At 46.9% G+C, this 25,900-nt stretch overlaps 1 protein-coding gene across 3 annotated transcripts in view; it reads left to right on the top strand.

The window, feature by feature from the left end:
- The window catches only part of PLXNA4 (plexin A4), a 449,834-nt gene that overhangs the window by 81,544 nt on the left and 342,390 nt on the right, over positions 1 to 25,900 (top strand). For all 3 annotated transcript variants that reach the window (XM_023207833.1, XM_023207834.1, XM_023207835.1), the window contains one exon: positions 2,164 to 2,346. In XM_023207833.1, coding sequence (XP_023063601.1) covers positions 2,164 to 2,346 — 183 coding nt within the window. The remainder of the gene's footprint in view (positions 1 to 2,163; positions 2,347 to 25,900) is intronic.

The raw sequence follows: 25,900 nt of genomic DNA, 5'->3' as shown, positions 1-25,900 counted from the left end.
TTTTTTTTTTTTTTTTTTTTTTTTTTTTTTTTTTTTGGAAGGGGAGAGAGTTGTGTTTGGCCTGGGCTGGTAGACCAGGCCACGCAAGAGAGGCCAGAGGCTATCAAAGGCCTGGAGAGCAGACGTCTGCTCTGCACGAGGCCTGCTTAGGCTCGCCCATGCTCTCTCCCCGTTTTCACTCTGGTTGTCCATACCCTGTAGGAAGAAGGGGAACGGTCAGAGAGGCTTCCAATGTTCAGCAGGTTGCCTTCTTTGGAGGGACAGTGCCCGCACCTCTTCTGGGAGGGAGTGGAGGAGCCTGCTGGGGCCAGGTGAACACCTGTGGCCTGGTTTCACACACTCCCTGGCAAAAGCCTGCCTGCTGTTCTCCAGATGCCCTTTCCTTTGGCCAGATTGAAGCCTTTAAAAAAGTGACACCTTGTATTTCATTTCACCCCTTTCTCTGCAAAGTCCAAAGACGTTTACGGGCACGAGTGCAATAGCCTTTATGGTAGCCCATCAAAAAGCATGGATTGTTTCCGTCATCTTTATAGAGCAGAAAATAAAAGCACAGGAAAACGGAGTGACTCTTCTGAGACCACACAGTCCTTCCAAGACACGGTGGAGAATCTACCCCAGAGGGGTGTGTGTCAGACCCAAGCCGCTTGTGGGGAGTGCTGAGGGCTTTTCACCGGCTACTGCCGGGGTTGTCACCACTCCCCAGCACCACAGAGCCCAGGTGAGACCCTCTGTTTCATGGGGGACCCGATGGCCTGGTATAAAAAAGGGAGATTCCACTGGAAATACAGTGGGGGAACTGGCCCCAAAGCTTCCTGACTTCTGAACTTATACTTCCTGGAGTCAGGAGCAAGTGAGTCAGGGTCAGTGTCTCACAGGATATCTGGAGAATATTCTGTTTAAGGAACACTAGTAGGTTTTCCAGTCAAAATGGTTTAGCGGCTGGGTGCAGGGGCTCACAACTGTAATCCCAGCACTTCGGGAGGCTGAGGGTGGTGGTTACTTGAGCCCAGGGGTTTGAGACCAGCCTGGGTAACATGATGAAATCCCGTCTCTACAAAAAGTACAAACATTTAGCCAGGCATGGTGGCACGTGCTTGTGGTCCCAGCTACTCAGGAGGCTGAAGCAAGAGGATCGCTTGAGCCTGGGAAGTCAAGGCTGCAGTGAGCCATTATCATGTCACTGCACTCCAGCCTGGGTGACAGAGTGAGACCCTGTCTAAAAAAAAAAAAGAAAAAGAAAAGAAAAAAGGTTCAGAGAATAAAATGTTTAGGAGAGGCTGAGATAAGGTTAAACATATTTTTTCTTAAAAATACTTTTCAGACCTTTCACGTAACTCATCGTTATGAATCTCTTAGATGGTGTTAAAAGGCTTTCTAGAAATTTGCCTGCAGAGTCCTTTTGTGTAGAGCATATCGGGGACCTGGGTTTCCATGGATGGCACTTTCGGAAGTGCTGGTATAGCTATGGCAGGGCCAGGGCTGCCCCTCTTCACAATGCTGTAAAAGAGACAGGGAGCCTGAGATCGGAGCGCATAAAGCACCAGCTGTGGCACATTGAGTTGAATCAGCACCTTCCTTCCCTCACTGCTCCTTTCCCCAGCTGACTGCCCGCACATGGCTCTGTTGTGATAGTGCTACTTACATGCTAATGTTTTCCGTTCCCTAGTCTACACTTTTGAGACCTCATGTGTGTGTCTGCTCAAGATATGGAGACCACATCCCTTTCCTGTACAGATACGAAGACCACATTCCTCTTTGTGTATAGAAACGGAGACCACATCCCTCTTGTGCCTGAGCAGAGTGGCCTGGAGCCCCTGCTCATCTGGGCTGACCCAGGGCTTTTCCACCTGAGGATGATGATGATGATAAGCCAAAGCTCCCAAGATGGCGCTGGGAGGGGTTGGAAACGAGGCAGAGACACAGATTATGGGGAAAGGAGACCTGGGATCTGTGTTTTTTGCCATGTTCCTGCACCTGCCCACTCAGGTGATTCTTTACAGGTCACCTAGTTTCTCTGGAGTGATGTTTTTCATGTAAAAAGGAGGGATTGTTACCAGATGATTCATCTCTAAGGATTCTTCTACCTCCATAGTTTCCTGACTTAATAACTCTGCCAATTTCCCTGACGCTCCCTTCTAATTTTTCTCTTTTTAAAATTTTCAGCTCTTAACCATTGATGATAACTTCTGTGGCCTGGACATGAATGCCCCTCTGGGAGTGTCCGACATGGTGCGTGGGATTCCCGTCTTCACGGAGGACAGGGACCGCATGACGTCTGTCATTGCATATGTCTACAAGAATCACTCTCTGGCCTTCGTGGGCACCAAAAGTGGCAAGCTGAAGAAGGTAGGAATGAAGTGCAGTCCTTTTGGTTACTGTGAAGACAGTCTGACCCTCCTGGGCTGGAAATTATCTTATGTCTTTTCGCTACCTTGGGTGTGTGGGCAGGTGATACTGTTTGAGCTAAGGAGATACGTTGCTGTTGAGGTCATGATGATCATCTTATCCTTTCTCTGCCTCCGTGCTGAGGTTGCGGGGTGAGTGTGTGGATTCACTTCCTCCCTAGAACTGGTGTGCACATGAGAGGTGTCAGACCAGCCTTGCAGGGTTGTTCTAAATGGCACATACTGTGTTCAATTTGGGCTTGTGCCTTTAAGGCAAAGGCTTTACTAGGTCTGAGCAACTGGGGAAGGTGGGCAGGGGGAAGGGACAGGCCTGTTCCCCTTGCTCCAGCCCTTCTGGCTGCTGCATCATCTGGAATGCATTCAGGGAACAGAAGGAGGAAAGTGCAGACCTGTTAAAGTTGCAAATAGGGCCCAGAGCCAAGTTGTGGGCTGAGAAAACCACGGGTGCAATGGGAGCATGGAAATTGCTTCTGGTGAGGTCAAATGGTATGATCTGGGGACCTGACGTTTCCCCTGCACTTTCGGAAGCTGGCAGGTTCTGGGGTCCTGGGCGATCTTGGCTCATCAGTTGTATTGGGAGCAGTCATCCACCGAGGGTTGTTCTGTGCTCAGGCTTCTCATCTCATGAGTTGGAGCTGGCCCTACAGCACATGTCCTTGATTGGGTTAAAAGCCCTTCTAAGATGGTAGGCAGGAGGTCCTGTTTCCTGTTGGCCAATAATTGCATTTTAGTCCTTTCCCAGGAAATATTGGTGATTTCATGTGGAGCTCTTGCTTGCTTTATTTTGGCTTCTCTTGGAGTTCTCTGGACATTGTGTGATTCAGATTGGGTGAAGAGGCACTGCCTGATTGAGACTGAGCCTTAATCCCTCCATTTCCCTTTGCTGTATTTCTGGCTGCTAGCTCTGGATGGTCAAGAGGAAATGTTCCAGGCATATTTAGAGGACTATGCCTATTTTACCATCCCACAGTGTAATAGCCCAGCAATCATTTCTGTTGGCATCTCTGTGGACTGGTGGTGTGTCTGGAATGGGAGCATGCGGAGGACAAGAGGCGGGCACCCCAGAGTGTGTTTGTGACTTGGGAACTTGTGTGTGGAGTGATTCTATAGGTGATGACTGGGAAAGAAAACAATGAGCACTGGGGAATCATCATGGTACTCTGCAAGAATGGTGTCCGCGAGGTACCACGCAGCCGGCGCTGCCTAGGAGGAAGTAACCGCCTAATTTGAGTGGAACGCCTTCAGTGTCACAACCAAAAACAGCAAAACACATCTTTAAGAATTGTATTTCATAATTCACTGCAAATAATTCTATTTCATACTTCCTTTCTGTGAAGAAAATGGTAAACACAATGGAATCTTTTCTTGCTGCCTCGGACTCCTCATGAGTTTTGCTCACATAATGAACTGAGTTTTGCAGATACCCAGGGAAGATGCTGTGAGGTTTGGGCATGTTGTCCCCACACAGCTCCTATGTCTGATTGTTGCCGCCTTCCTGGGTCTTCCTCTTATGCACTTGGCCACTCATCACTTCCAGTTGCTGCCAGGAATCCTGGTTGACTTCAGCACCTTTCCTCCTCCCTCATTCTGCGGCTTCCAGCTTTGGTGGGCTAGGAAACCAGATTGCCAAGCTTACTGAAATTGTGTCTGACAAGCGTCAGTCCACACTAAGGAGAGAAGTGTGTGAGCTTTTGGTCAGGGACTTCAGATGGCTCGATTCTTCAGTAGGATTTGGCAAGTTTGGTCTGCTGGAAAAGTGAATTCTAAATACGGGGGACATTACTATGTACAGTTCATGCACTGAGACCTGCTTCGCCTGCTTCAATGGGTGAATGAGCACTATTGAGAGTAAATAAGTCAGCAAGGCAGTATGGGGGATGCTTTAAGTCTTTTCTCTAGTGAGCTCAATTCAGTGCAATGGAGAAGCTAACTTCCTGCCTTGCCCTAAAAGAGTCCTACTCACTGAATTTCCTACCAGCTGCCAGAGGACCATTTACTAGCTGGCAGGATGGAGTAGACCCTGGATGAGGATTTGTGTACGTGTGTGTGTGTGTGTGTGTGATTGAGCTGGTTGGGCAGTGAATGTTATCAATGAAATGAACATTGAGAGTTCAGTGCACATAACAAAACAGTTATTTTCTCTTGGAAAAAGGAAGGTGTTTCCTGTCCATGGATGCATTGTAAACCCAAGACAGTCAACTTGCATTTTTGTGCTGTTGGTCCAAGGTTGGGTTGAGGCATTTGGTGGCTGGTGCTCTCTCACCTGTGGAAGCCTGTCCAAATCTGTTCCCCAACAGGGAGGTCAATCAAGTGCAGCACTGTGAGTGTGGAATCAGGACACCACCAGGAGCCTGGGCCAGCAAGGCACTCAGAGACGATCCTCCCTAGGCAGGTGAGGACAAAGCCCAGCAGTCAGTCAGGCAGGCAGTGACAGGCGACACATGCAACAAGAGCCTGGGGCTTCATAAACTGTGACTGGCATTCTCATCTTTTACTTTGGTGGGTTGGTGTAAGAACAGTTGTGTTTCAGCCACCTGGGATATTCTGTCTAATTTCCAGAGCAGTGATGGGGCTGGTGAGGCATAAACGTTTCAAAGGTAAGAGCACAAGGGTCAGTTGTGGGGAATGAGCCTTCAGTCCTCCTGGGGAAAGGCAGGCCGGGGAGCGGGGGCGGGGCAAACTTTCTGCTCTGCAGGCTCGGAGTGGCAGCCTTTTAATGGTTTTGCTCACGCCCAGCTCCCGTGCCTGCGGACTCAGCACAGCTGGCCCAAGGGAACAGTCTGAGTTGGGAAAGGAAGGCTGGGCCGCCGAGTCTGAGTCTGTTGTTTGAAATAATAAAAAGCAAAAGTGGCCCGTTTATTTATTTTTTTTCTGAACAATAGAATTCCCCACCCCCGCTCACTCACTAAGCACCACTCCCCTTTCCTTGTAATAATTCCGACTCGCTTTTCCCAGAGGTTATCAGGACCATAGTCACCTTTTGGGCAGAGGCCCAGCCATGACAAGTTGTGAAGCTGCAGGAGGATTTTGCTGGAAGTTTTGCGAGCCACTGAGGCCAGGGCGTGAAAATAATGGAAATCATACTGTAGCCATAATTATAGAGTTGGTTTCTCTGAGCCCTGTAATAATCTCCTGTGTGTATCAAGGCTTTACAGTATGACAAGAGACTGGAAATGGGGGTAGGTGGTCAGGAGACAGCTTCTGGGGGGATGCTAAGAGTAAGAGTGTTTGCTGTGGGTTTCAGGGGTCCAGGAGCTAGACTGAGCTATCTGTGGGCTGCCTTCAAAATTACTGACTTTTTATTTTGCTTAAAAGGCATGAGTCCCAATCATTTGCAACCCTGTCTTTGACGACTGTGATTTCACTCCTTTGGTGCACACATCACATGAAGCAGGGGGAAAGGAGGTGAGGAAAGTACCAATTTAGATGTCTTTGATGTTTTCTGATATGTGTGTGTTGTCATGGTAATGGGAGCCTCTTCCTGTGGTGAACTTTAAGGGTATGTATGTAAAGAAATATGACCTATAAATGCTACAGTCATGAGTAGGTGTCTAGGAACTTAGCAATAACCTACAGACTGTTAATATTTCCACTATAGATAAAACTCGTAAGGCAAATGCCATCTTGACTGGCTTTAGGGCCAAGCAAACCTAAACCTTTGGCTTGAATTGGGACGATCAGCTCAGTGTTGTCTCTGAAGCACAAGATTTCTTCACAAGAATATTTCTGCTGAAATCCTTTCCCTCTCTCTGTTTCTCTGCCTCTTGCTTTCCTTTCACTAAGCGATCATTTTTATGGCTGCTGTTCAGTGGTGAATTACTGCCTGACATTAGTGGGAGAGACTAATGTTCATTGTGAACCAAAACGTCATAAACTTCCACTTGAGGTGCGATTGCTCCTCTTGCTGGTGATTGCATCTTCCCTGGATGTTTTTGCTAGGTTAAACTGTTCACACCTAAGGGGGTGGAGCGCTGTATGGATGTTGGTTAAGTCTGGCTGGCCTTGCTATTAGCCTGTTGTAGGACATGCATCCATGTGTCTGTGCACAGACGAATCCATGCCAGCCTCTCTGAGTAGGAACTGGGTGCACATTCCCATGGAGAGGCGATAGGAGTATACAGTACAAAAATCATTCTTATTGGGAATTGTCATGTAGATTAATTTAATCTTCCTAAATTTTTTTTGCTCAAGCCTGTTTTAAAATTAATTTGCTTGTGTTCCCTAGACCCTCAGCATAGGTCCACAAGGGGAATCACCCAGGAGTGGATTGGAATGGAGGGAGACCCACCTGGGGTGAACATTGCTTCTCAGGAACAGATGCTGTGTGTGTGTCTTCAGTGCTTGAGTCACAAAGCAATATCAGATCAGAGAGTCCAGCCCCTGCTTTCTTGCTTCCTAAATGTACCTGGGAATTCTTCCTAAAATTACTCTGGAAATTTGAATCCACTTTAACTAAAAATAAATATTCATAGCACAGAAAGCCCTGCAGATGGATGGAAGTGTCAGGATATCAAAAGGAGATACAATATTGGAACACCAAATAGAACAGGAACCTGTGGTTAGGGCAGAGGGCATGTGTATTTGATACAGGGTTCAGTCAGGTAGTTCTGTTGTGCTCTATGTTTCTCCAGCCCAAGCTGCCATGGGCTCATGTGTGATTGATCACAAGCAGAAAGGGAAAGAAATGCAGAAGCATCAGGGCTGACCGATTTCCATGACAGGAAAAGACCATCTATTTGCTATATTGTGTCTGCGTTTTCCATCCCTGGTTTTGCAAATGTTAAACCTGCATAGACCTTACCCTGTGGGTTGTGTGAAGGGGAGGCTGAGGTTGAAGAGCTCCAGGCAGAAGATCCCACAGGTGTACCAGCAGTACCACCCTCCCTCCTCTGATTTCACGTTCAACCACAGACAGATGGTATTCTGTCGTTAGTCTTTCCAGCCTGGGAATTCTAAGACTGGCCCTTCAGACTGACCTTGCCTCAGACCAGTGCATCTGCTTCTCAAGGGCCTTCCTCCCACCTCGTTTCAATCTCTTCTGCTGTGTTTTAAGCTTTCTTCCCAAGTTGAACTCAGTTGATAAGAAGAGCAACTAAGCTGGTTGATGTCCTCTTGGACATATTTTATATTCTTGAACACTATTAAGCCCTCACTCAATCACCCTTTTGATATAAGTGTGGCCACACTGGTCCTCTTTTCTTATCTTTTTCCATTTCCCACTATTCTGCCCTTGGGCCCACCCACCTTCCCTGCATGTCCCTGGGGGATCTCGAGTGGTTCCTCTGTGCTAATCTGAATAAGCCCAGGGAAGTATTCTCATCATGAAGTTTCTGCTGCAGCCAATAGCGAGGCACTGTTGCATTCTCCTCCTGGCTTCCTCCTGAGACACACGTTGAGATCCCAGCAAAGAGTTTCTCAGGAACACTTGTCATTCTGTTTTCCAAGTGATCATTGCTGGTGCACATGATTTAAAGAGATCGTCTTAAATGAGCTTTGCCAATTCAAGATTTATTGATACATGTGCCACTTTTTTGAATCATATGTGTGTATATATACACACATTGGTATAGAAAGATCCTGATCATAAATTAAAATGCAAACACATTAAAATTGAAGAAAGTGCTGCAGAAACACCCCAAATCATAGAGCACATTCAGTCAGCTGATACACAAATGTCAGACACACTAGAGGAATTTAGCCAGTGACACATGCAATTGAAGTAAAATATTGTGCTTTACAAGAACATATCATTAAAATGAAAACTAGCAGCATATCAGGAGTCTGGCCATGTAACCAAGACAACAAAGATAGGAGAGGATGAAAGACATGATGTACAGAGGAAGAGGGAGGAGGCAGAGGCAAGAAGAGGGAATGAGCCCCCAACCGTAAGTGGTCCTTTTAGTGCTGGGCTCACACCTGCTAGACTCTGGATGGGAGGAGAATAGAATCTTGAAGACTCCCAGAGAGGGTAGAGTCAGAGGAGGTCTTTGTTACCAGCAATTGCTATGATTTCCTCAGCCACTTTGATGGGGAAGGCAGTGGCAGTTGGAATGATTCACAGCTCACCAGTTGATGTTCTGATTGGGGGTCTGCTGAGAGTCCATACTTAAGGAACTTCCTGGGAATGTATCCACTGGGCTTGCTTATTGGTGATATCATGGTGCTGCTTTTCCCAGCAGTTCTGGCTTCTCATGGAAGTATGCATGGTGACTTTAAAAGAGGTCTCTTGGCCGGACGCAGTGGCTCACGCCTGTAATCCAAGCACTTTGGGAGGCTGAGACAGGTAGATCATGAGGCCAGGAGTGCAAGACCAGGATGACCAACATGGTGAAACCCCGTCTCTACTAAAAATACAAAAATTAGCTGGGCATGGTGGCGCGTACCCGTAATCTCAGCTACTCAGGACGCTGAGGCAGGAGAATCACTTGAACCCAGGAGGCAGAGGTTGCAGTGAGCCAAGATCACGCCATTGCACTCCAGCCTGGTCAACAGAGCAAGACTCCATCTCAAAAACAAACAAACAAAAAAAGGTTTCTTCAAAGCTCCCACACTCGCTCCATACCTTCTCTCCTGGCCCATGAGACACAGGTGTATTAGTTATCAATTGCTGTGAACTACTCCAGAACTTAGAGGCTTTGAACAACACTTATTATCATACATACAGTTTCTGTGGTTCTGGAATCTGGGCATGGCTCAGCTGGGTCCTCTGGCTTAGGGTCAAGGTGTTGGCTAGGGCTGCAGTCATCCCAAGGCTAAAGACCGGAATGGGGAAGAGTCTACCTCCAGTGTCACTCCCAGGTTTGTTGGCAAGCTTCAGGTCCTCACTTGAGAGATCCCTGCATTGCCATGTGGGCCCCCCATGAGGCCACCTACACAACAATGTGTGAAGCAGCAGGCTTCTCTAGAAGGATGTCTGAGAGATGGGGGCGAGAAAGAGGCTGAGTAAGGTGCAGGCCTTTGTCATTTTGAAACTTGGTTTCAGAAGTGACACCCCATCCCCTTTGCTGTATTCTGTCTTCGAAGCCAGCCACCGGGTCCAGCTTACACTCCAGGAGGGGGCTCTATAGGTCATGAGCACCCAGAGGTGGGGATCACTGGGGGCCATGTTGGAGGCTGCCTTCTACACCAGCGCTTTGTTTCTCAGCCATTGAGGGGACTTGAACCCATACTTTCAAACTTCAAGTTCACTTTTGGTAGCATGGAAAAGGACACAGCCTTCCTCAGGAACACCAGTGGCCCAGGCACTGAATCCTGTCTTTTGACTTGTGGCTTTGATTGTGCAAACACAGTAGAGAATCCAGAGGATAAACAGGAGGCTGTGAAGCAGTTGCCACACCCACAGGACCAGGGGTGAGGAAGCTTCCTCAACAAGGTGGCCTGGGGGCTCAGCAGGCAGTCCCAGGTACTCTGTTCATCTAGAGAGAGGGAAGTGCTCGATGATGGACAAAAGACACTTAGATTTTGAATCAGTAGTTGCTGAGAACTCTGTGTCCATGGAGAATCCATATCTTCTGCCTTTGGTCTCTGTGGGGAAGCCCCCAGCATCTTAGGAAGGGGTCGTTTTCTTAGTGTTTGGGGCTGGCAGAAAAGAGGTGATGCAGAGGAAACTACCAAGCTTTAAACACCGTGTAGGCACCAGGATTGTTCTAGATGTTTTCACATGTTACTTACATTGATTGTCACGTGTAATCCTCAATTTTTTTTTTTTTTTTTTTTTTGAGGAGATGTTACACCTTCCATGTAAAATGGAGGAAAGGGGTTGGGTAACTCCCCAGAGGTCACATGGTCTAATCTGAGGTTGTCCTGGACCTGTATGGAATAATATCATGGACTCTACCTAAGGCCTGGCTCCTGGGCTGTACGGTAGGTCACCTCCCTGATGGAGGGAGGAGGTGGTGGCTGGGCCTCTGGTACCTGCCCCGGAGCCTGTTGCTCAGAACCCTCCTTTCATTCACTGTGTCCCTGCCCTGGCTCAGGTCCTGATGTCCATGCTAGGGTGGTTGAAACTGATTTTCCCCTCTTTAATCCATCTTCCTGGGATGGATTAAAGAGGGGAGCACTTTAGGGACAGGAAAATCAGTTTGGATGGGTCCTAGATGGCAGATTCAGCTTCCTAAAGCAGTTCCAATCCTCTCACCCTTGTCACTAAGAAAAACAAAACTGGACTTGTCTCACCTACCCTTCCGTAGACCCTTGCCTGTAGTTCTGCCTACGTGGAAGTGGCCCTAACATGCTGACGACTCAGGTCCCCTACTCAGCCATTCAGCCTCGGCTGGCTGCCTCGGCCTTCACGTTTTGAGTCCTCAAGGGCCCTGGCTAAATTTAAATACCAAGAAAGAGGCTCCCACCTGAGAAACGGGAGGGAGGGGACTCCTGCCTCCGTGGCTGTTCTCACATCACCAACCTGCCTCCATGGGCAATTTCCTTCTCCGAGGGCAATTATGCCGGAGCTCAGATCCCACAGCCGAGTGGGAGGTGGCCATGGGGAGGGCAGGAGGTTTTGTGGGAGGCAGCCGAGCTGTGCTTTTCCACTTACCCCTGGCATGCTGCCTGGGACAGACTGGGCCTATATTTGTCTTGGTTTCTCACTGGAATTGTCCCTCCTAGAGCCTATGGGACTGTGTGCTGTGGTTCTGGGTGATTTTTCCTGTGATGGGTTATCCATGGTCCCTCTCTTGACCCATTTGGAGGATGGCAGCTTCTCCCTAATCACGGGTCATTATTGCTTTGCAAGCGCTCTGGAGCGGAGGGCTTAATGAGCCAGTCTCCTTGTTACTCCCGGTCACCTGGAGCACCTGTCGCCACCAGCACATCCAACCTTCTTTTTCCTTCTAAGTGTCTAGCCCCCAAACCTGAGCTTCTCGGCTCTTCTCACAATCCTTTGCCTACTTTCCTCACTTTCACCCGCTCCATTCTTACCTTTTCCTTCCTGTCACTCTGTGATATTGTACTTTTAACTTAGTGAAGATGTGTTCGCAAATGTTATCTTGACCAATTAATTTGCTCAGGATGATGTGGAGTTAGGAAGGCCTGAGGCAGTGTTGGCTTTGCTATTTCTTTATAGATATGGGGACTTGGGGGAATAGTATGATTGGATGGGAGGTTAGGGAGACTACTTCAGAAGTGTGCATAGTTCTTTATATAGTCAAACCTCTTTTTTAAAAAATGCAAAGAGACCAGGACCAGTGGCTCATGCCTGTAATCTCAGTACTTTGGGAGGCCGAGGTGGGTGGATCACTTCAGGCCAGGGGTTCGAGACCAGTCTGGGCAACATGGCAAAACCCTGTTTCTACTAAAAATAGAAAAATAAACAAAAAGAAAAATTAGCTGGGTGTGATGGTACATATCTGTAATCCCAGCTACTCCAGAGGCTGAGGCAGGAGAATCGCTTGAACCCAGGAGGTGGAGGTTGCAGTGAGCCGAGATTGTGCCACTGCACTCCAGCCAGGCAATAGAGTGAGACCCTGACTCAAAAAGAATGATTAATAAATAAAAGAATACAAAGAATCTACAAAGAGCAATCCTCTTTCCTTCTAAACCACTCCTGGCCGCCCACTGCAAGCAGCATTCTCTCCATCGCCCATTGTGGGGTCCCAGGCTCACTAAGGTGCGGGCAGAAGGCCGTATTCCCCATGCCCTGTGTTGTGGCACAGCTGCATGGGGACCCAGCTCTATTTTGTTGGCTTACTGGGTTTCCCTTATGAGTCCTTTTAGGAAAGGCTCCACTTACCCCTGGCCTGCTGCCTGGGACAGACTGGGCCTATCTTTGTCTTGGTTTCTCACTGGAATTGTCCCTCCTATGGCCTATGGGACTGGGTGCCATGTTGCTCCAAAGGTTGCATCTGTGAGAAGTGGCTGTTGGTTTGGGGTTTTACCCCACCTCACAGGCTCTCCCTTCTTTGGGGTTGCCCTCTGACACTTCCAGTGCCTCGCCTAGTCCCAGTTTTCCTTTAGGGAACTTTTTTTTTTCCCCCAAAGAGATAGGGTCTTGCTCTGTCACCCAGACCAGAGTGAAGAGGTACTATCCTGTCTCAGTACAGCCTCAAACTTCTGGGTTCAAGTGATCTGCCTGTCTCAGTCTCCCAAGTAGCTGGGACTACAGTTATGTGCCACCATGCTCCACTAATTTTTAACATTTTTTACAGAGACAGGGTCTTGGATCTTGCTATATTGCCCAGGCTGGTCTTAAACTCATGACCTCAAGCAATCCTCCCACCTCGGCCTCCCAAAATTCTGAGATGTATGAGCTACCATGTCTGGTCATGGGACATTTTTTGAGCTGCCTTCCAAACAGTTTCTCCCCTCCTGGAGAAGGCTTCTGAGGCTTTGGTGGCAAGGAGGTTGGAAGGAAAGAGATGGGTTGTCTTTCTGCTTGACCACTTTTACCTTCCCACCAAGATATGAGTATTCTGGGGCTGGAGGTGGCTAAATTTGGGTGTTCCCAGGTATTGTTGGACCTGAGAGGCCAGAATGATGTTGAAACCACCTGATGAGCTGCCCTTATCATTGCATCCAAAACTTAAACCAAATCCTACTGTGTTCCAGGTATTCCCATGGGAGTTGCAGATACAAATTGCCATTTTGGCCTCCAGGCAGGAGATCAAATATGGGTGCCTTATATACATTGTGGTTTTTTAAAATAATGAAAATGATTAGATATCTTCAGTCTACCTTTAAAAATCTGTAAGTCAATACATTCTTTACCTTGGTCTTTCTGCAACAGACCAACATTTCCTCCAGTGATAATTCAGCTCTGTCCCTTTTGTTCTTCCTTCCCCCGCAGAGCATAAAACTTATCCATGATTTTCTGTCTGAAACAGGATTCCTCTACTACAGGTATCTCTTGTGAAGGGTAAACAGATTTTTTTTAAATGTTGCATGTAATTATAACCATATTTTAAATGCATCAGGTTAGCATACCTGGAATATTTTATTTTATTTAATCTTTATGATCAAAGTTGTCCTGGACCTTTCCCCAGACATACCAGACTTGGGAGAGAAAAATATATCTTAAGCCTCACTTAGAGAATGAGTCTTTTTTAGATCCAGAGAGGTTTAGTTAGGCAGTGTTGGCTTATGCCCTAGGTGGGCCTGAACTTGTACACTGTTGACCTTAAGTAGAGCTAGAGTGGCAGCTGGGGACCCTAGAGGTTCTGTGACCTAGGAAGGACCATGGCTGGAGGGAGGCTAATAGTACTGATGGCTTCCCTGCCTCAACCAGGCTGTGGGCTTCTTTATCTCATTTTGGGTAGGATTCATTGTAGGAAACTAATGAATTTCTTTCTAAAATGGAGAATTATTTTCTAAAATTAATAGCCTCATAATGTATCCATTTTATAAGTTTAGTTTTTATTTAGTCACATTTTTATTACCCCCAAAATTACAGGCGATAGAAGCTTTCAACATTGTAGCTGAGATGTTTTTCTGAAAGGAATTTGTTCATTTTCTTCACATAGAAAATACAGTTCATTAATATAACTGGATCTATTTCCCCAGTGTGCTTACACCTTCTTCCAGTTGAACTGAAGGTGCCCCCACAGTACTGCCCCGAAGGTAACAAGTGCTGAATAAAAAAATGTATTTGAAGATGGGCCACTGGAGCTTTAGGGTCTTCTAGTGCCTGTGTGCATATGTGTGTGTATCAGCTAGCTTAGACTACATTATGTCGCAGTAACAAATGATCCCCAAGTTTCAGTGGCTTACAACAACAACAATGAAGGCTATTTTCAACTCATGTTCATGTGCACCCTGGGCTGGCTGCAGCCCTCCTCCATGTTATTTATCTGGGAGACTTGGAAGGACAGCCCCTGTCTGGGACATGTTGATCTCATGGCCAAAGGAAAAGAGAGATGGCAGAACCGTGCCATGGTTGTTAAAGCTACTGCTTGGTGGTGGCCCATGTTGTTACCACCCCCATTTGATTGGCCCAGCCAAAGTGAATGGTGTGGAAAATATAACCTTGCCTGGAGTCTTGGGAGGGGGCTGGTGTGTATGTATGCAGGGAGGTGGGAGAGAAGGGCAATGAATATTTTGTGGATAATTCTGTCCATACCATAAGGATTATTTTTGTGAACATCAACTTTCAGTCAAGAACTATCTTCTTGGTCATCTAAAATGCACTAAACGCTTCTTGCCTTAAAGGGCTTGTGATCTCGTCTTTGCTCAGTGTTGGAGAAGATGTGCAAAAACTATAGGATATGGCTGATTTTATGTCATCAACGCCAGACATAATGTTGGAGATTTTTAAAAAACTAAATCCTCTCTCAGATGATTTTCCTCTGATTTACTTTTTTCCTCCTAAAACTGAAACTGAAATTATTCCTTATCTTTCATTAGTCAGGCTCTGAATGTTTGTATCTCCCGAAAATTAGTTTTGTTAAGAGTGAGGGCACTTTTCTACTTAAATACAATGATTAGATTGTGTTCAGCAGATGTCTCTTGGATAATTAAATTACCCAAATTTATGGAAACGTTTCTTTTACCTATAATTAAATAAAGTTTCCAAATTAATTTTCCCTAAGTAATTTAAGCTCCAGAGATTCCCCCACTTTCCCTCTGAACCCACCTTGCCAACCATGGGTTCCAAAAATTCACTCTGGACACAGGCAGGATATTGCCCATTAAATTCCATTTCTCAGGACAAGGAACCCAAAGTTGTCTACTGACTCAAAACAAGCTCACATGCCTTCTTGTCAGGGTTTCCTGCCAGCCTGCTCCTCTCTGGAAAAGGCAGGAGACTTGCAGAGTCAGAATCCTGAGTAGAGGAACCATCCTGCAGATTGCACTGAAAAACATTGATTTTTGTCTCTCGAAGTCATTTTGTAGACTGCCAAGTTTTTGGCCAACGTGTCTCAAACTTGCATTGTATTGATGATGCCTGGGGAAGCATCAGTCATCCGTAACTGGGTACCATAATATGTATTTTCATGGCTGAGCTGGTGACAGCAATTGCGGAGGCCTTGACAATCTCAGAAAGCTCATAAGGAGTTGGCCGGGTGCTATGATGCTAGGAGGGGCACTTTGATTCTGTCTAAGCTCTTCACCTTCTATTTTCAGGTAGATAAGATATATTCACACATGCCTGGCTCTGTATCCCCTCTCCATACACACATCTATAGTCATAAACATGCACATACACCCAGCTGACACACACACCTGTGTTCACCCATGCACAGGGAGGCACCCACACATGCCAGCATAGGAACTGGCAGAACCTTCTTTGCACTCAAGCCTGGGGCTGCTCCCATTGGTCTCTGCATTCTTGGATGGAGCATCCACTTCCCTCATATTCTCTCTGGGAGATCAGCAGCACACTGTCTAATCAGTTTACCTCTGACTCGCCCGCTTTGGCTTCAGGATGATGACAGAGCGGAGCTATTTAGCTGTCAAACGCCCTGACCATTGCCCAGATGGACAGTGCCTCAACCACCAGAGTGGCTTCTTTCTCCTCTGGGTGTGGGGAAATCAGTCTCCCAGCTGCTTTTTTTTAAGTGCTCCTTGCATCTGCCTTCAATTTTCATGTTAATGCCTCTTGCTTGCTGACCTCGCTTCCCGGCAGCCAGCCTAAGTGTGAGTCCCATAATTAGCTTAGTGATAATTTAATCTCTCTGCCTTAAATCTGATTGTTTCGGAGGGAGTTGGGTCAGGGGAAGGAGGACCTTTATTTCTCTCTTGACCTGTGCTTTTGTCTGGATTCTTGTTCTGTGTGGGGGCAGAGGCAGGAGGAAGCAGTGGGATTGGGGGATGCCGTGACAGCGGTCCCTGGCATCGAGGGTAGATGCCAGGCAGGAAGCTGAAATGAAGTTCATCTCTATCTCTAACATTTTCTCTCTTAGAGGGGGTACCGTTTCTTTGTCCTCATTTCCCCCTAAAACTGTGAAGGCATTTAAGTGTGGGCATATAAAGAGCTCTAAGATGCTTGGAGCTGGGGGGCAGCTTGAAAATGGGAAATCAATGTGCTTCCTCCACTGGTCATGATGACCATTCTCGCAAGCCCAAGGAGGGCTGGGAGGGGCCACTGGAGCCACTGTGGGCCACCCCGGTGCCTCCCACTCCTGCTCCTAGGTACCCCTGCAATCTTTATGCCCAGGTTTCTGCCCTGGTCTGTGTCTGAGGCCATCCATCCCTCTAAACTGTTAGGAGCCAGGCCTGGGCGTAGCTTAAAATCTTGGAACCGACATCCAGGAGATCTTAACTTTGTTGCTGGCTGCACTTCTGATTTGGGACAAATTCTTTATCCACACGTGTGTCACCTTTGGAGTAATGAGCATATTAATGTACGCACCCTCCCTCCATCTCTCTTATGAATGAGCTGAGGGTAGTGAGATTTCACATTTATAGAACTTTCTTTAATTCACTCAGGAGGAAAAAATTAAAACAAATTAAGAAGATGGCAAGGATCCATAAGACTTTCTGTGTTTAAAAAACTTCTAAGAAGAGTCTTCAGACTCACAGATGCAAATAGCAGTGTGAACCGAGGCAAGGTAGAAAGGCAGAGGGGGGCAGGTCTCCAGAGGTGGGGCTCTGCAGGGGAAACAGCAGATGCTCCAAATAGATGCACTAACCAGTTCTGATGGAATTTAATTTTGTGTGTGTGTGTGCCTGTGTGTGTGTGTGTGTACACATGTGCTCAATATCTCTTTGGGAGAACTTCGGAAACCCCAATGAAGAAGGTGAGATGTAATTCGTCAGAGCCACCCTTGGCTACTCACTGAGTCCCTATAACATGTGTGGTGCTGTAATTGGGGTGAATAACCCGGGTGAGGAAAAGCAGGACAGGCGGGGCAGGCTCAGCTCTGCAAGGCTTAGGTTCCCTCCTAATACCTCCTGCAGGCTGGAAACAGGGGCTTTGATTTATGAGCTCACTTTTAATGAAAAGAACTGCAGAAAAAAAAATCTCACGTTGCCTCTACAGGATAAACGTTTTACAATCTAAACTAATTTTGTATCTTTCCCAAACGCCCCAGTGCTGCAGGTGGTGTGTGTGTGTGTGTGTGTGTGTGTGTGTGAGAGAGAGAGGAAGAGAGAGAGAGATCGATTTGACCTTGGCTCGGCCTTGTGGATCTGACCCCGTAAGGATTCTTTGCTCCCACTGCTAATGCTGCCTCTGCCCTTCGAGCTGCACAGCCCTAATGCCTCCTACTAGGTGTTATTGTATTGTCCTGTTTTTTTTTTTTTTTGCCATTTCTGTCTGCAGCTTTCTCTAAAGTCTTCACTTGGAGAGATGCTGTCAGTTCTGTTCTAAGTTGCTTGTTGAACTTTCTTTCCTTTAACCACAATAATGTTCATGCTGTCTTTGGTGGGAGAGATTTTATTTTGGTGGCCGCCCCAAATTCTCAGTACATTTTAATTTCTTTTTTTTTTTTTTTTTTTTTTTGAGACGGAGTCTTGCACATTTTAATTTCTCTGACAACCCCTCATTACGTTCCCTTGGCACTTCCCAGTATGGAATTTATTAGCTTCCCAGCCCTTGTTCTCGGGGAGCTGATCTTCTCTAATGTGACTGAAACTGACACAGGAGTGGCCCTGGTGTGCTTGAATATAAACCTGGCCTTTTTCACATGACAACATTTATTTGCCATCACTATCCATCCCCATTAGCAGTGTGATACCAACCACTCTTTTTGGTGGGCCCTGCCTTCTGTAAGTACCTATGTTTATTTGACATTTAGAAATGTATTTATTTCTTTGTGAGAGGTGTCATGTCTGCTTTTCGTAGTTATTTTCATACCTTCCTTCGTCACAAAGGTTCGTGGGATGCTGTCCATTAGCTACAGAAGCAGGAGACAGGGGTCCCCATCCCAGCAAAGGACCTGCCGCCACTACCCTCCTGGGACTGCTTTTGGGAAGCACTGGGGGAGCCGCTGGGGCCTCTTTGCTCCAGGAACAGGAGGGAGAATCTGACCACCAGACACACTAAGAAACTGCAGGGAAACTGACCAGCAAAGGTCTCCAGCTAAGGAAGCCAGAAAACCAACTTCAGAGCCATGGAGAGGCAGCTTGAGCCAGTGGCAAGATTTGGGGTTTGCACCTAGTGACAGGTTCTCATCTTTTTCTGCCACTGACTCACTGAAAGACACAAGGGATCCTTGCCCTCCCTTTGCAGGGATTTGGTCTTATTTTCAGTAAATAAGAGGGAATGTGCCCCACCCTCTCTACCTTCTGCCTGCTGCTGCATTTATAAATACTCTGCCACGTAACGTCCTGATGTAGGCCTGACAGGGGAAGCTGTAACTCCACAATGAGGATGTTTCATACTGTTTGCCACTCATCTCAAACGAAGTGTGTCCGTATGTGGACCTGTCCTGGAACTTCAGCTCACTGTGCCTGGTGTCGTGGGGACTCTGAGGAGAGCAGACCCGCCAGCCTGTTCCCCGCTGGCCACGCCCTCACCATCACCTGTACCTGCTCCTTGTGGTCTTGGTGTTCCCTTTTGGTGAGCTGAGAGAGGGGCCCTGTGCCTTTCACCTACATTATGGGACTAGCAGTGACATCCTCTTCCCAGCTCGTCCAAGTGATGTTTCCCTGAGCCCTGGGGCTGTTCTGCAAGATGAGATCATCGGTGCTAAATCTGTCTCTGCTGACAGCCTGGAATTGGGTTCCACAGCCCCAGCAGGCTTGGGAGGCTTTCCGCTGGGGGCGAGTCCCGCTCACTGCCCTGGCTCCTGCCATCGCCCCTGCTGCTGTCTGTTGAGAGAGACTTCCGTCTTCCTCTACAATTCTTACCTCCCTCTTTTCAGCTCCCAGTTTCCTTGTTCTAAAGATTTGCTTTTGTGCCCAAGGAGGGAATTAAAAATATGATAATCATAAGGGAAGTCATGGTAGATATGAAGAATCCAGCAAAATATAGATAATTGATGCTCTTGTGCAACTGACCAGAGCAAATTAAGAAACAAGCAGAATCCAATAAGGAAAATATTTCTGAGCAAGAAAAGATCTGGATTTTCATGCTGAAAGACCTTGCTAGGCCCCAAGAAAAATAAATGAAGATATGGGGGAAAAAAGTATCAGGGCAAAATTTTTTTATTTTCATGATCAAAAAGCAAGTATGCAGGAAAATAAACTGAATTTGAAGAGGAAAGAAAGATCAGGGTGGGCTCAGATTCCTCAGACTTCTGAGGCTTGTAGATGATAATGGAGTGTGGTTACAAGCAAACTTTACAGAGTGTTTTCTGCGCAATACAAGTTCCGAGAAATACTCCATTGGAAAACTGTTTTGGCTTTTGTTTGTTTGATCAAACAAGTTTATGAGATGCTGCAGGTGTGTCTTCTTTTGGGCAATTCAATAAAGCTCACTCAATGTATTTTAAAATTCTGAGAAAATAAGCCGGAAAGCATACCTAGTTCCGGTAAGAAAGGCTGTGGCCCTGCTAATTGGTTCTTGCATGTACTGTTGTTTGGCATGGAAAGTGAGGTGGCTGGTGTTTTACAAGTCCACGTGTGGGGAAGTGGGTAAAGGGGGAATCAGAGTTTGAAAGAGCGCCCCCCTCCTCCTCCCACTCCAAGGCATCTGTGGTCTATCCTTCTGACAAGTGATGTTTGGAATTCGAAGGGCCCTAGGGATTAGAAACAAGATCTAGAAGGCCCCCTCCCCAAAGATGTCCACACCCTGATCCTCAGAACTTGCGAATAGGTTACCTAACATGGCAAAGGGACTTGGCAGATATCCTGAAGTTAAGAACCTTGAAAAAGAGAGATGAGCCTGGACTATCCAGGTAGGCACACTCAAAGCACATGAGTCCTTAAAAGCAGAGAACTTCTCCCAGCCATGGTCAGAGGGAGAGAGACATGACTATGAAAGAAAGGCCAGAAACTTGTATCACTGCTGGCTTTGAAGATGGAGGAAGAGAACTGTAGCCAAGGAATGTAGGTGGCCTTTAGAAGCTGGAAAAGAAATAGATTAGGAAATAGATTATCTCCTAGAACCTCCAAAAAGGGATGAGCTCCTGGAAAGGCATGAAGACCGGCCAGTGCCTGGATTAGCCCAGTGAGACCCAAGGCAGATTTTTGACCTATAGAGCTATGACATAGCTTGGATACGAGTCCCCGCCCAAATCTCATGTTGAATTGTAATCCTCAGTATTGGAGGTGGGGCCTTGGGGGATGTGATTAAATCATGGGGTGGATTTCTCATGAATGGTTTAGTACCATCCCCTTGGTGAGGTTTCTGTGATAGAGAGTTCTCTTGAGATCTGGTTGTTTAAAGGTGTGTGGCACCTCCCCATCTCTTGCTGCTGCCTTATCCATGTGACGTGCCTGCTCTTGATTCACCTTCTGCCATGACTGTAAGCTTCCTGAGGCCTGCCCAGAGCTGAGCAGATGTACAGCCTGCAGGACCATGAGCCAATTACACCTCTTTTCTTTATAAAGTATCCAGCCTCCGGTGTTTCTTTATAGCAAGTGGAGATTCCTCTAAAGCATCTGCAAAATTGTTTGGGGATAGGTGTGAAGTTTGGGGGATGGCATTTTGGGACCAGATAGGGCCACTTAGAGGCCCACATCCAAAGAGAAGGTGAGAAAGTTTGTACAAAGACTGACAATCCCACCAAACTTTGTCATCATTCCCAACTAGAGCACTTCAAGTCCTCTGATCCAAGCCAGACGGGGTGAGGACAGGCCCCCCATGTTTCTGAGCCCAGTGAACTCTACTGGTCAAGAGAACTGTCAGCTCTCCCTCTTGGATATTTATTGAGAGGAGCCCTCTGTAAACTTCTCAGTGTCATTGGCTTTATTTGAGGTTTCATTATATACAGAGTTTCTTCCCCTTGGTTTTGGAAGATGTTTGGGCATAAAAAACTTCTGGGAAGTTCATCTTTGTCTTAGTTGGACAAGGCGGAGAGGCTTTTGGTGGCTCTGGCATGGGGGCAGCTACTAGAGCCCAGTGAGAAGATCTGCCACTGAACCTGACAGTATGCAGGGCCAGTTGTGACAGTGGCAAATGGTGTCCTCTCTCCCTAAGGGGAGTCACCACCGACCTTGGTTGTTTACTGGTCAAGGGAAACCATGACTGACCAGGCTTATGTTCTTGTGTGTTGTTTCTGTTTTCCTCCGATAATTTCCTGGCACCACTGCCATCTTCCGCTTAACAGTTCCTGTTGAGCAGGATGTGATTTTAGGCAGTGTATGATGATCCAATAAGGAAAAAATGATCTTTCTATTCTTGGAGATTTTAGGTAGGCAGAAAAATTAGAATGGACGAATGCATTGAGAAACCACAGAGGTATATTGGGATGAAGACCATGGGCTACTTTCTCACTGAAAGGCATATTCTTTGCTTGGCTTTGCAAAGCATCCAAATGGAGCCGTGTTTCAGGAAGACTAAGAGCTCCAGAATCAAATTTTTGAAAGTCGGTTTTCAATCCCAGGGTTGAGAAATAGAACTCACTTCCAGCAACCAGGTGAATCATCAGCTGAGCTTGGGTCTGCTGCAAAAGTGGAAATCACTTCCAATCAGTCAGGGCTGAGGGGAGGAAGAGAGAGAATGGAAAATGAGAAAACAGTGAGCAACTACTCCATGGTGAAACTTGTGCTATCAATGTTTTACACATGTATGGTCTAAGACCCTCACAACAACCCTGCTAGGTGAGGATTTTTGCTCCAATTTACTGTAAAGAAACTTACACCCAGGGAGGTAAGGTACTTCTTTGTCCACAGACTCCAAAACCCATGCCCTTGTACTACACCATGACTTTGTGACACTCCTCCCTTTTGAATCAAAAATATTCTTTTTTTTTTTTTTTTTGTTGGTGTGCATTTCAGAGCTCAATTTAGTTTCCCTACCAGATACCCAGCTCTGTGCGGGTTAGTCTGGGGGATATGTGGAGACTGAGGCTCCAGAGAGGAAGCACTTGGTGCTAACGTCTCAGGTCGCCCTCCAGGCTGGAAGCTTTCAAGCATTCCACAGGCCATGTTCTGTGCTTCAGAGTGGGCCTTTTCTCAGTGCCTGTTGAAATTCCTAGACTCTCACCCCAGACTTCTATACTTATAGGATTGAGCTCCATTTCAAGTGGGCCTGTGAAAATGAACAGCTGATGTGTTACATAATTCCTTCTCTCCTTAAATGTGTGTATGTAACAGTCGTGCATAAATATTGTGTGTATTGTGTGTGTCAAAGGGAGGGAGGTGTTCCTGGAAAAGTGGAGGAGGACCTGTCTGCCATTTTGGATAACTTATTTCAAAGCATTCTTCTCTCTTTCTCCTCATCTCATTCTACTCCTACTTCTGCAGGAAGAGTGAGAGGGCCACAGAGCAGTGTTCTAAAAAGGGATGATAGAAGCATTGCCTGCCCCTTCGACTGCCTCTTCTAGTTTTTCACCATAAGGCTTAGACTTCCCCACCTGACCTCAGCTCTTTGGATTATTGAGATGAGAATGTTTTCCTTCAGGGTTCACTGGGATTGAGTGTGCAAACTATTTTCCTGATAATAACATTATCAGGAAAAATTATTGATATAGAATACGTATGTTGTATGTATAAGCACCAATTTACAAAATGGTAACTGGGGACAATTTCTAAATCATGTCCTCTAAATATGAATTATATTTTAAGTTTTCAACAATATCATCTCTCTGTGTGTATATGTGTGTATGTGTATGTGGGTATGTGTCGTTTAAAGCCTTGGCAGTTTGAATGTAAGATTTGTCTATCTCTATTGTAATTACTTGAGGTTTATCTTAGGCCCAGTTGATACCAGGTTACAGGGTTTTTTGTTTTTGTTTTTTTTGTTTTGGTAAAACTTTCTCTTTTTCCAGAGAGCTAAGGACTGGAGGGGTTTCTTCTAACTCAGTCACACCAGGATGGATTGGGGAGTGCAGCCAGCTGTACCCAAGGAACCACCCAGTGAGCCAGCTGGAGCTGCGTGCATGTGTGTGCAAGTGTGAGAGCCATGTGCAGTTACTGCTGATGGCATTGGAGGGGACAGGTGTTTCATTAAGAGAGATTTGGAACATGTTGGTATGCCAAAGTGAGCCAGCAAAAGGATCCCACAGCCAAGAAGTGTGTTCCTCGGCAGTGCTGCCATCCAGGGATGGTCTGTTTCACCACTTGGACACCACCGTCCTGAATGATGAGATTATTTGAAGTATTAGAAAGACTGAAACAACTTACTCCCATAACTCCTATGAGAATATTCTCTTGGGCCATCATGGGAATAGGCTGGGAGCCTGGGTCCCTAGGTTCAATGCCTTTTGATTTTGTGATCTTTGGCAGCTACTTTGCCCTCTCTCTTTGTGTTAATTTCCCACCTTTGAATTGAAGACCAGAAAATATGCTTGGGACAGGATATGCTTGAGATATGTGCTGGGACATGATGCCCAGCTGAGAGGTGGGAACTTTGAGGAAGTTTTTGGTGAGCACCATTGGTGCGTGGACCAGTTTTCAGAGCCTAGGATGGGAGGGTCAAGTTGTATGAAGCAGTATAGTAACGAGGCCAAGGTCTTCCAAATGTCCCCTGCAGGAGGATAGCAAATACCTCTGGCCCGCGGTCTCAGGCAGAGCCCTGAGCTCTTGCCTAATGGGTCACCTTGGCTGTGAGGACTGGAACTGACTCAGGAAAATAATACAAACTCACTCCCCAATATAGGTCAGTTACCCTCACACCTCTTTTGGCCCCAAGGTCAGCCACTCTACAGAGCTGTAGAGATGACCCCAGAGAGGTGGGCTAGGAGCTCCTCATCTTATTTTGTGACTTGATGAATTGGGAGACAGGCAGCTTCAGGGGCTGTGGACTCTCAGTCCCCATTCCACCAGTGACTTCTCAGTCCGTCTGAGGCTTTTCCATGTGTGGAGCAAGTAGTGTGCAGTTTACCTGATGGGGCTGCTTAGGGAATGGCTAATGATCATGCAGGGCAGCTAAGGCGTAGTGGCCATGGCAGCTTCTCTAAGAGGTTAGAAAACATTCTAGTCAGGCGGCTTCCCTTGGCAGGAGTCTCTTGCTAATCACCCAGAAAGCCCAAGATCCTGTGAATAGGCAGTTGCAACTATGGTCCTACATTATTTAAGTTTCTTGATAGATGGCTCTGCAAATCTGCTTAAAGAATATAGGGGGAGAACTTAGAAAATGCTTAAAAAATTAGGAAGAAAATGGAGAGAGAAGAGAAAAGATGGAAGTGGAGAGACTGCCCCCGAGGGAGGGGGTTACACATAGAGAAAATTGCTGTGGTGGTGCTGTTTGCATCCCACTGCCACCAGGGGAACTTCATCCACCCACCTCCATCCTTGCGTCTTGGGAGGGCTGGACCCAATGGGGCTCAGCGTGAAGGGGATTTCCCCACGGCTGCTCCAGCCAACACTGACTGCAGGCTTACCAAGTGTAGATGCTGCTCTGCGTGATTTACATCTGCTAACTCTTTCAACCCTCAGAACAGCCCCACAAAGTAGGTATGCTTACCGTTGCTAAGGACACTCAAGGAAACTGAGGTCCGGACAGGATAAAGAGCTAACCCAAGGCCACATGACTCAGGCTCTGGAAGCAGGATTTGAATGCAGGGCTTGACTCCTGGCTCCAGAGCCCGTACTTGTCCTCATCATGCCCTGTTGGGCTCAGGCTGAGCCGAGTGTGGTCATCCACGACTCCTGCCCGAGACCTACAGCCTCCAAGAAATGTCAGACATTGTCCCTCCTGCATATTTGCCCCTTTCACACTGGCCCTCTCTCTTGGATCCTTCTTGCTCTAAGATCTTTGAGAGCCAGGCAATGATAGATGACCCCTTTCCGTGTAGCTGGTTGATGGCTTCCAGCTTCTCCGTCTCCAAGGGGAGAAGCTGAGCTGAGGGGCTTCAGCTTGCTGGCCTCTTGATGTTTCCCAAGTTGAAACCAGGCCCCTGACCTGCGTGGGTGCCTGGCACAGTGGCTTGTGTTGCCCACGTGCTTTTGAATCCCTTCGAAGGGAATGTTCTCTGGCTCTAGGCAGGTGTCTCTGTTTCCCTAGCCTCCTCTTTTTCCAAAAATGCATTTCGAAAAATACAGATGGGCCTCTGTGTGCTCTTCCAGCCCCTCTCTCCTCCAGCTCTGCAGGAAGAGTGGTCTCCTCTGGGTCTTTCTGCTTTCTTTCCTTCCCACCAAACCTGCTGCCTGGGTCTCCTTCCAAGTTTGTGATAACACGTTGCTCACTTGGGCTCATCTGCCCTGAGCTGACATTCCCAGGCCCCATGATCCTGGGATGACAGCACATGGGAGAGGATGAAGGGCTTTTTCCAAGAAACAGAAAATTCCGTGTACTTAGGTTTGGTAGCCACATGCCCAGAGAGATTCTGGATGGTGTTACTGTTGGACTACATTTTCCCACTAGGAATAAAACATGGTCGTTATTTGGATGGGTCCTTAGGTGACTTCACTCCAGTCCAAGGACCAAGGTAAGGTCCCCTTTCCCTGGATTCTTATAAGCCTCAGGAACAAGGATTGTAAAACTTTTTAGAGTTCAGAGAGAGAAACTTTTTTTCATATCAAATCTTATGTGGAAGCCAAACATTAAACTGATAAAAATCATTTCAGGTTGA

Source organism: Piliocolobus tephrosceles, chromosome 8 (assembly GCF_002776525.5).
Source record: "Piliocolobus tephrosceles isolate RC106 chromosome 8, ASM277652v3, whole genome shotgun sequence".
NCBI lineage: Eukaryota > Metazoa > Chordata > Mammalia > Primates > Cercopithecidae > Piliocolobus > Piliocolobus tephrosceles.
The sequence above is the reverse complement of the archived record's forward strand: the minus strand, read 5'-3'. Positions and strand labels throughout refer to the sequence as shown.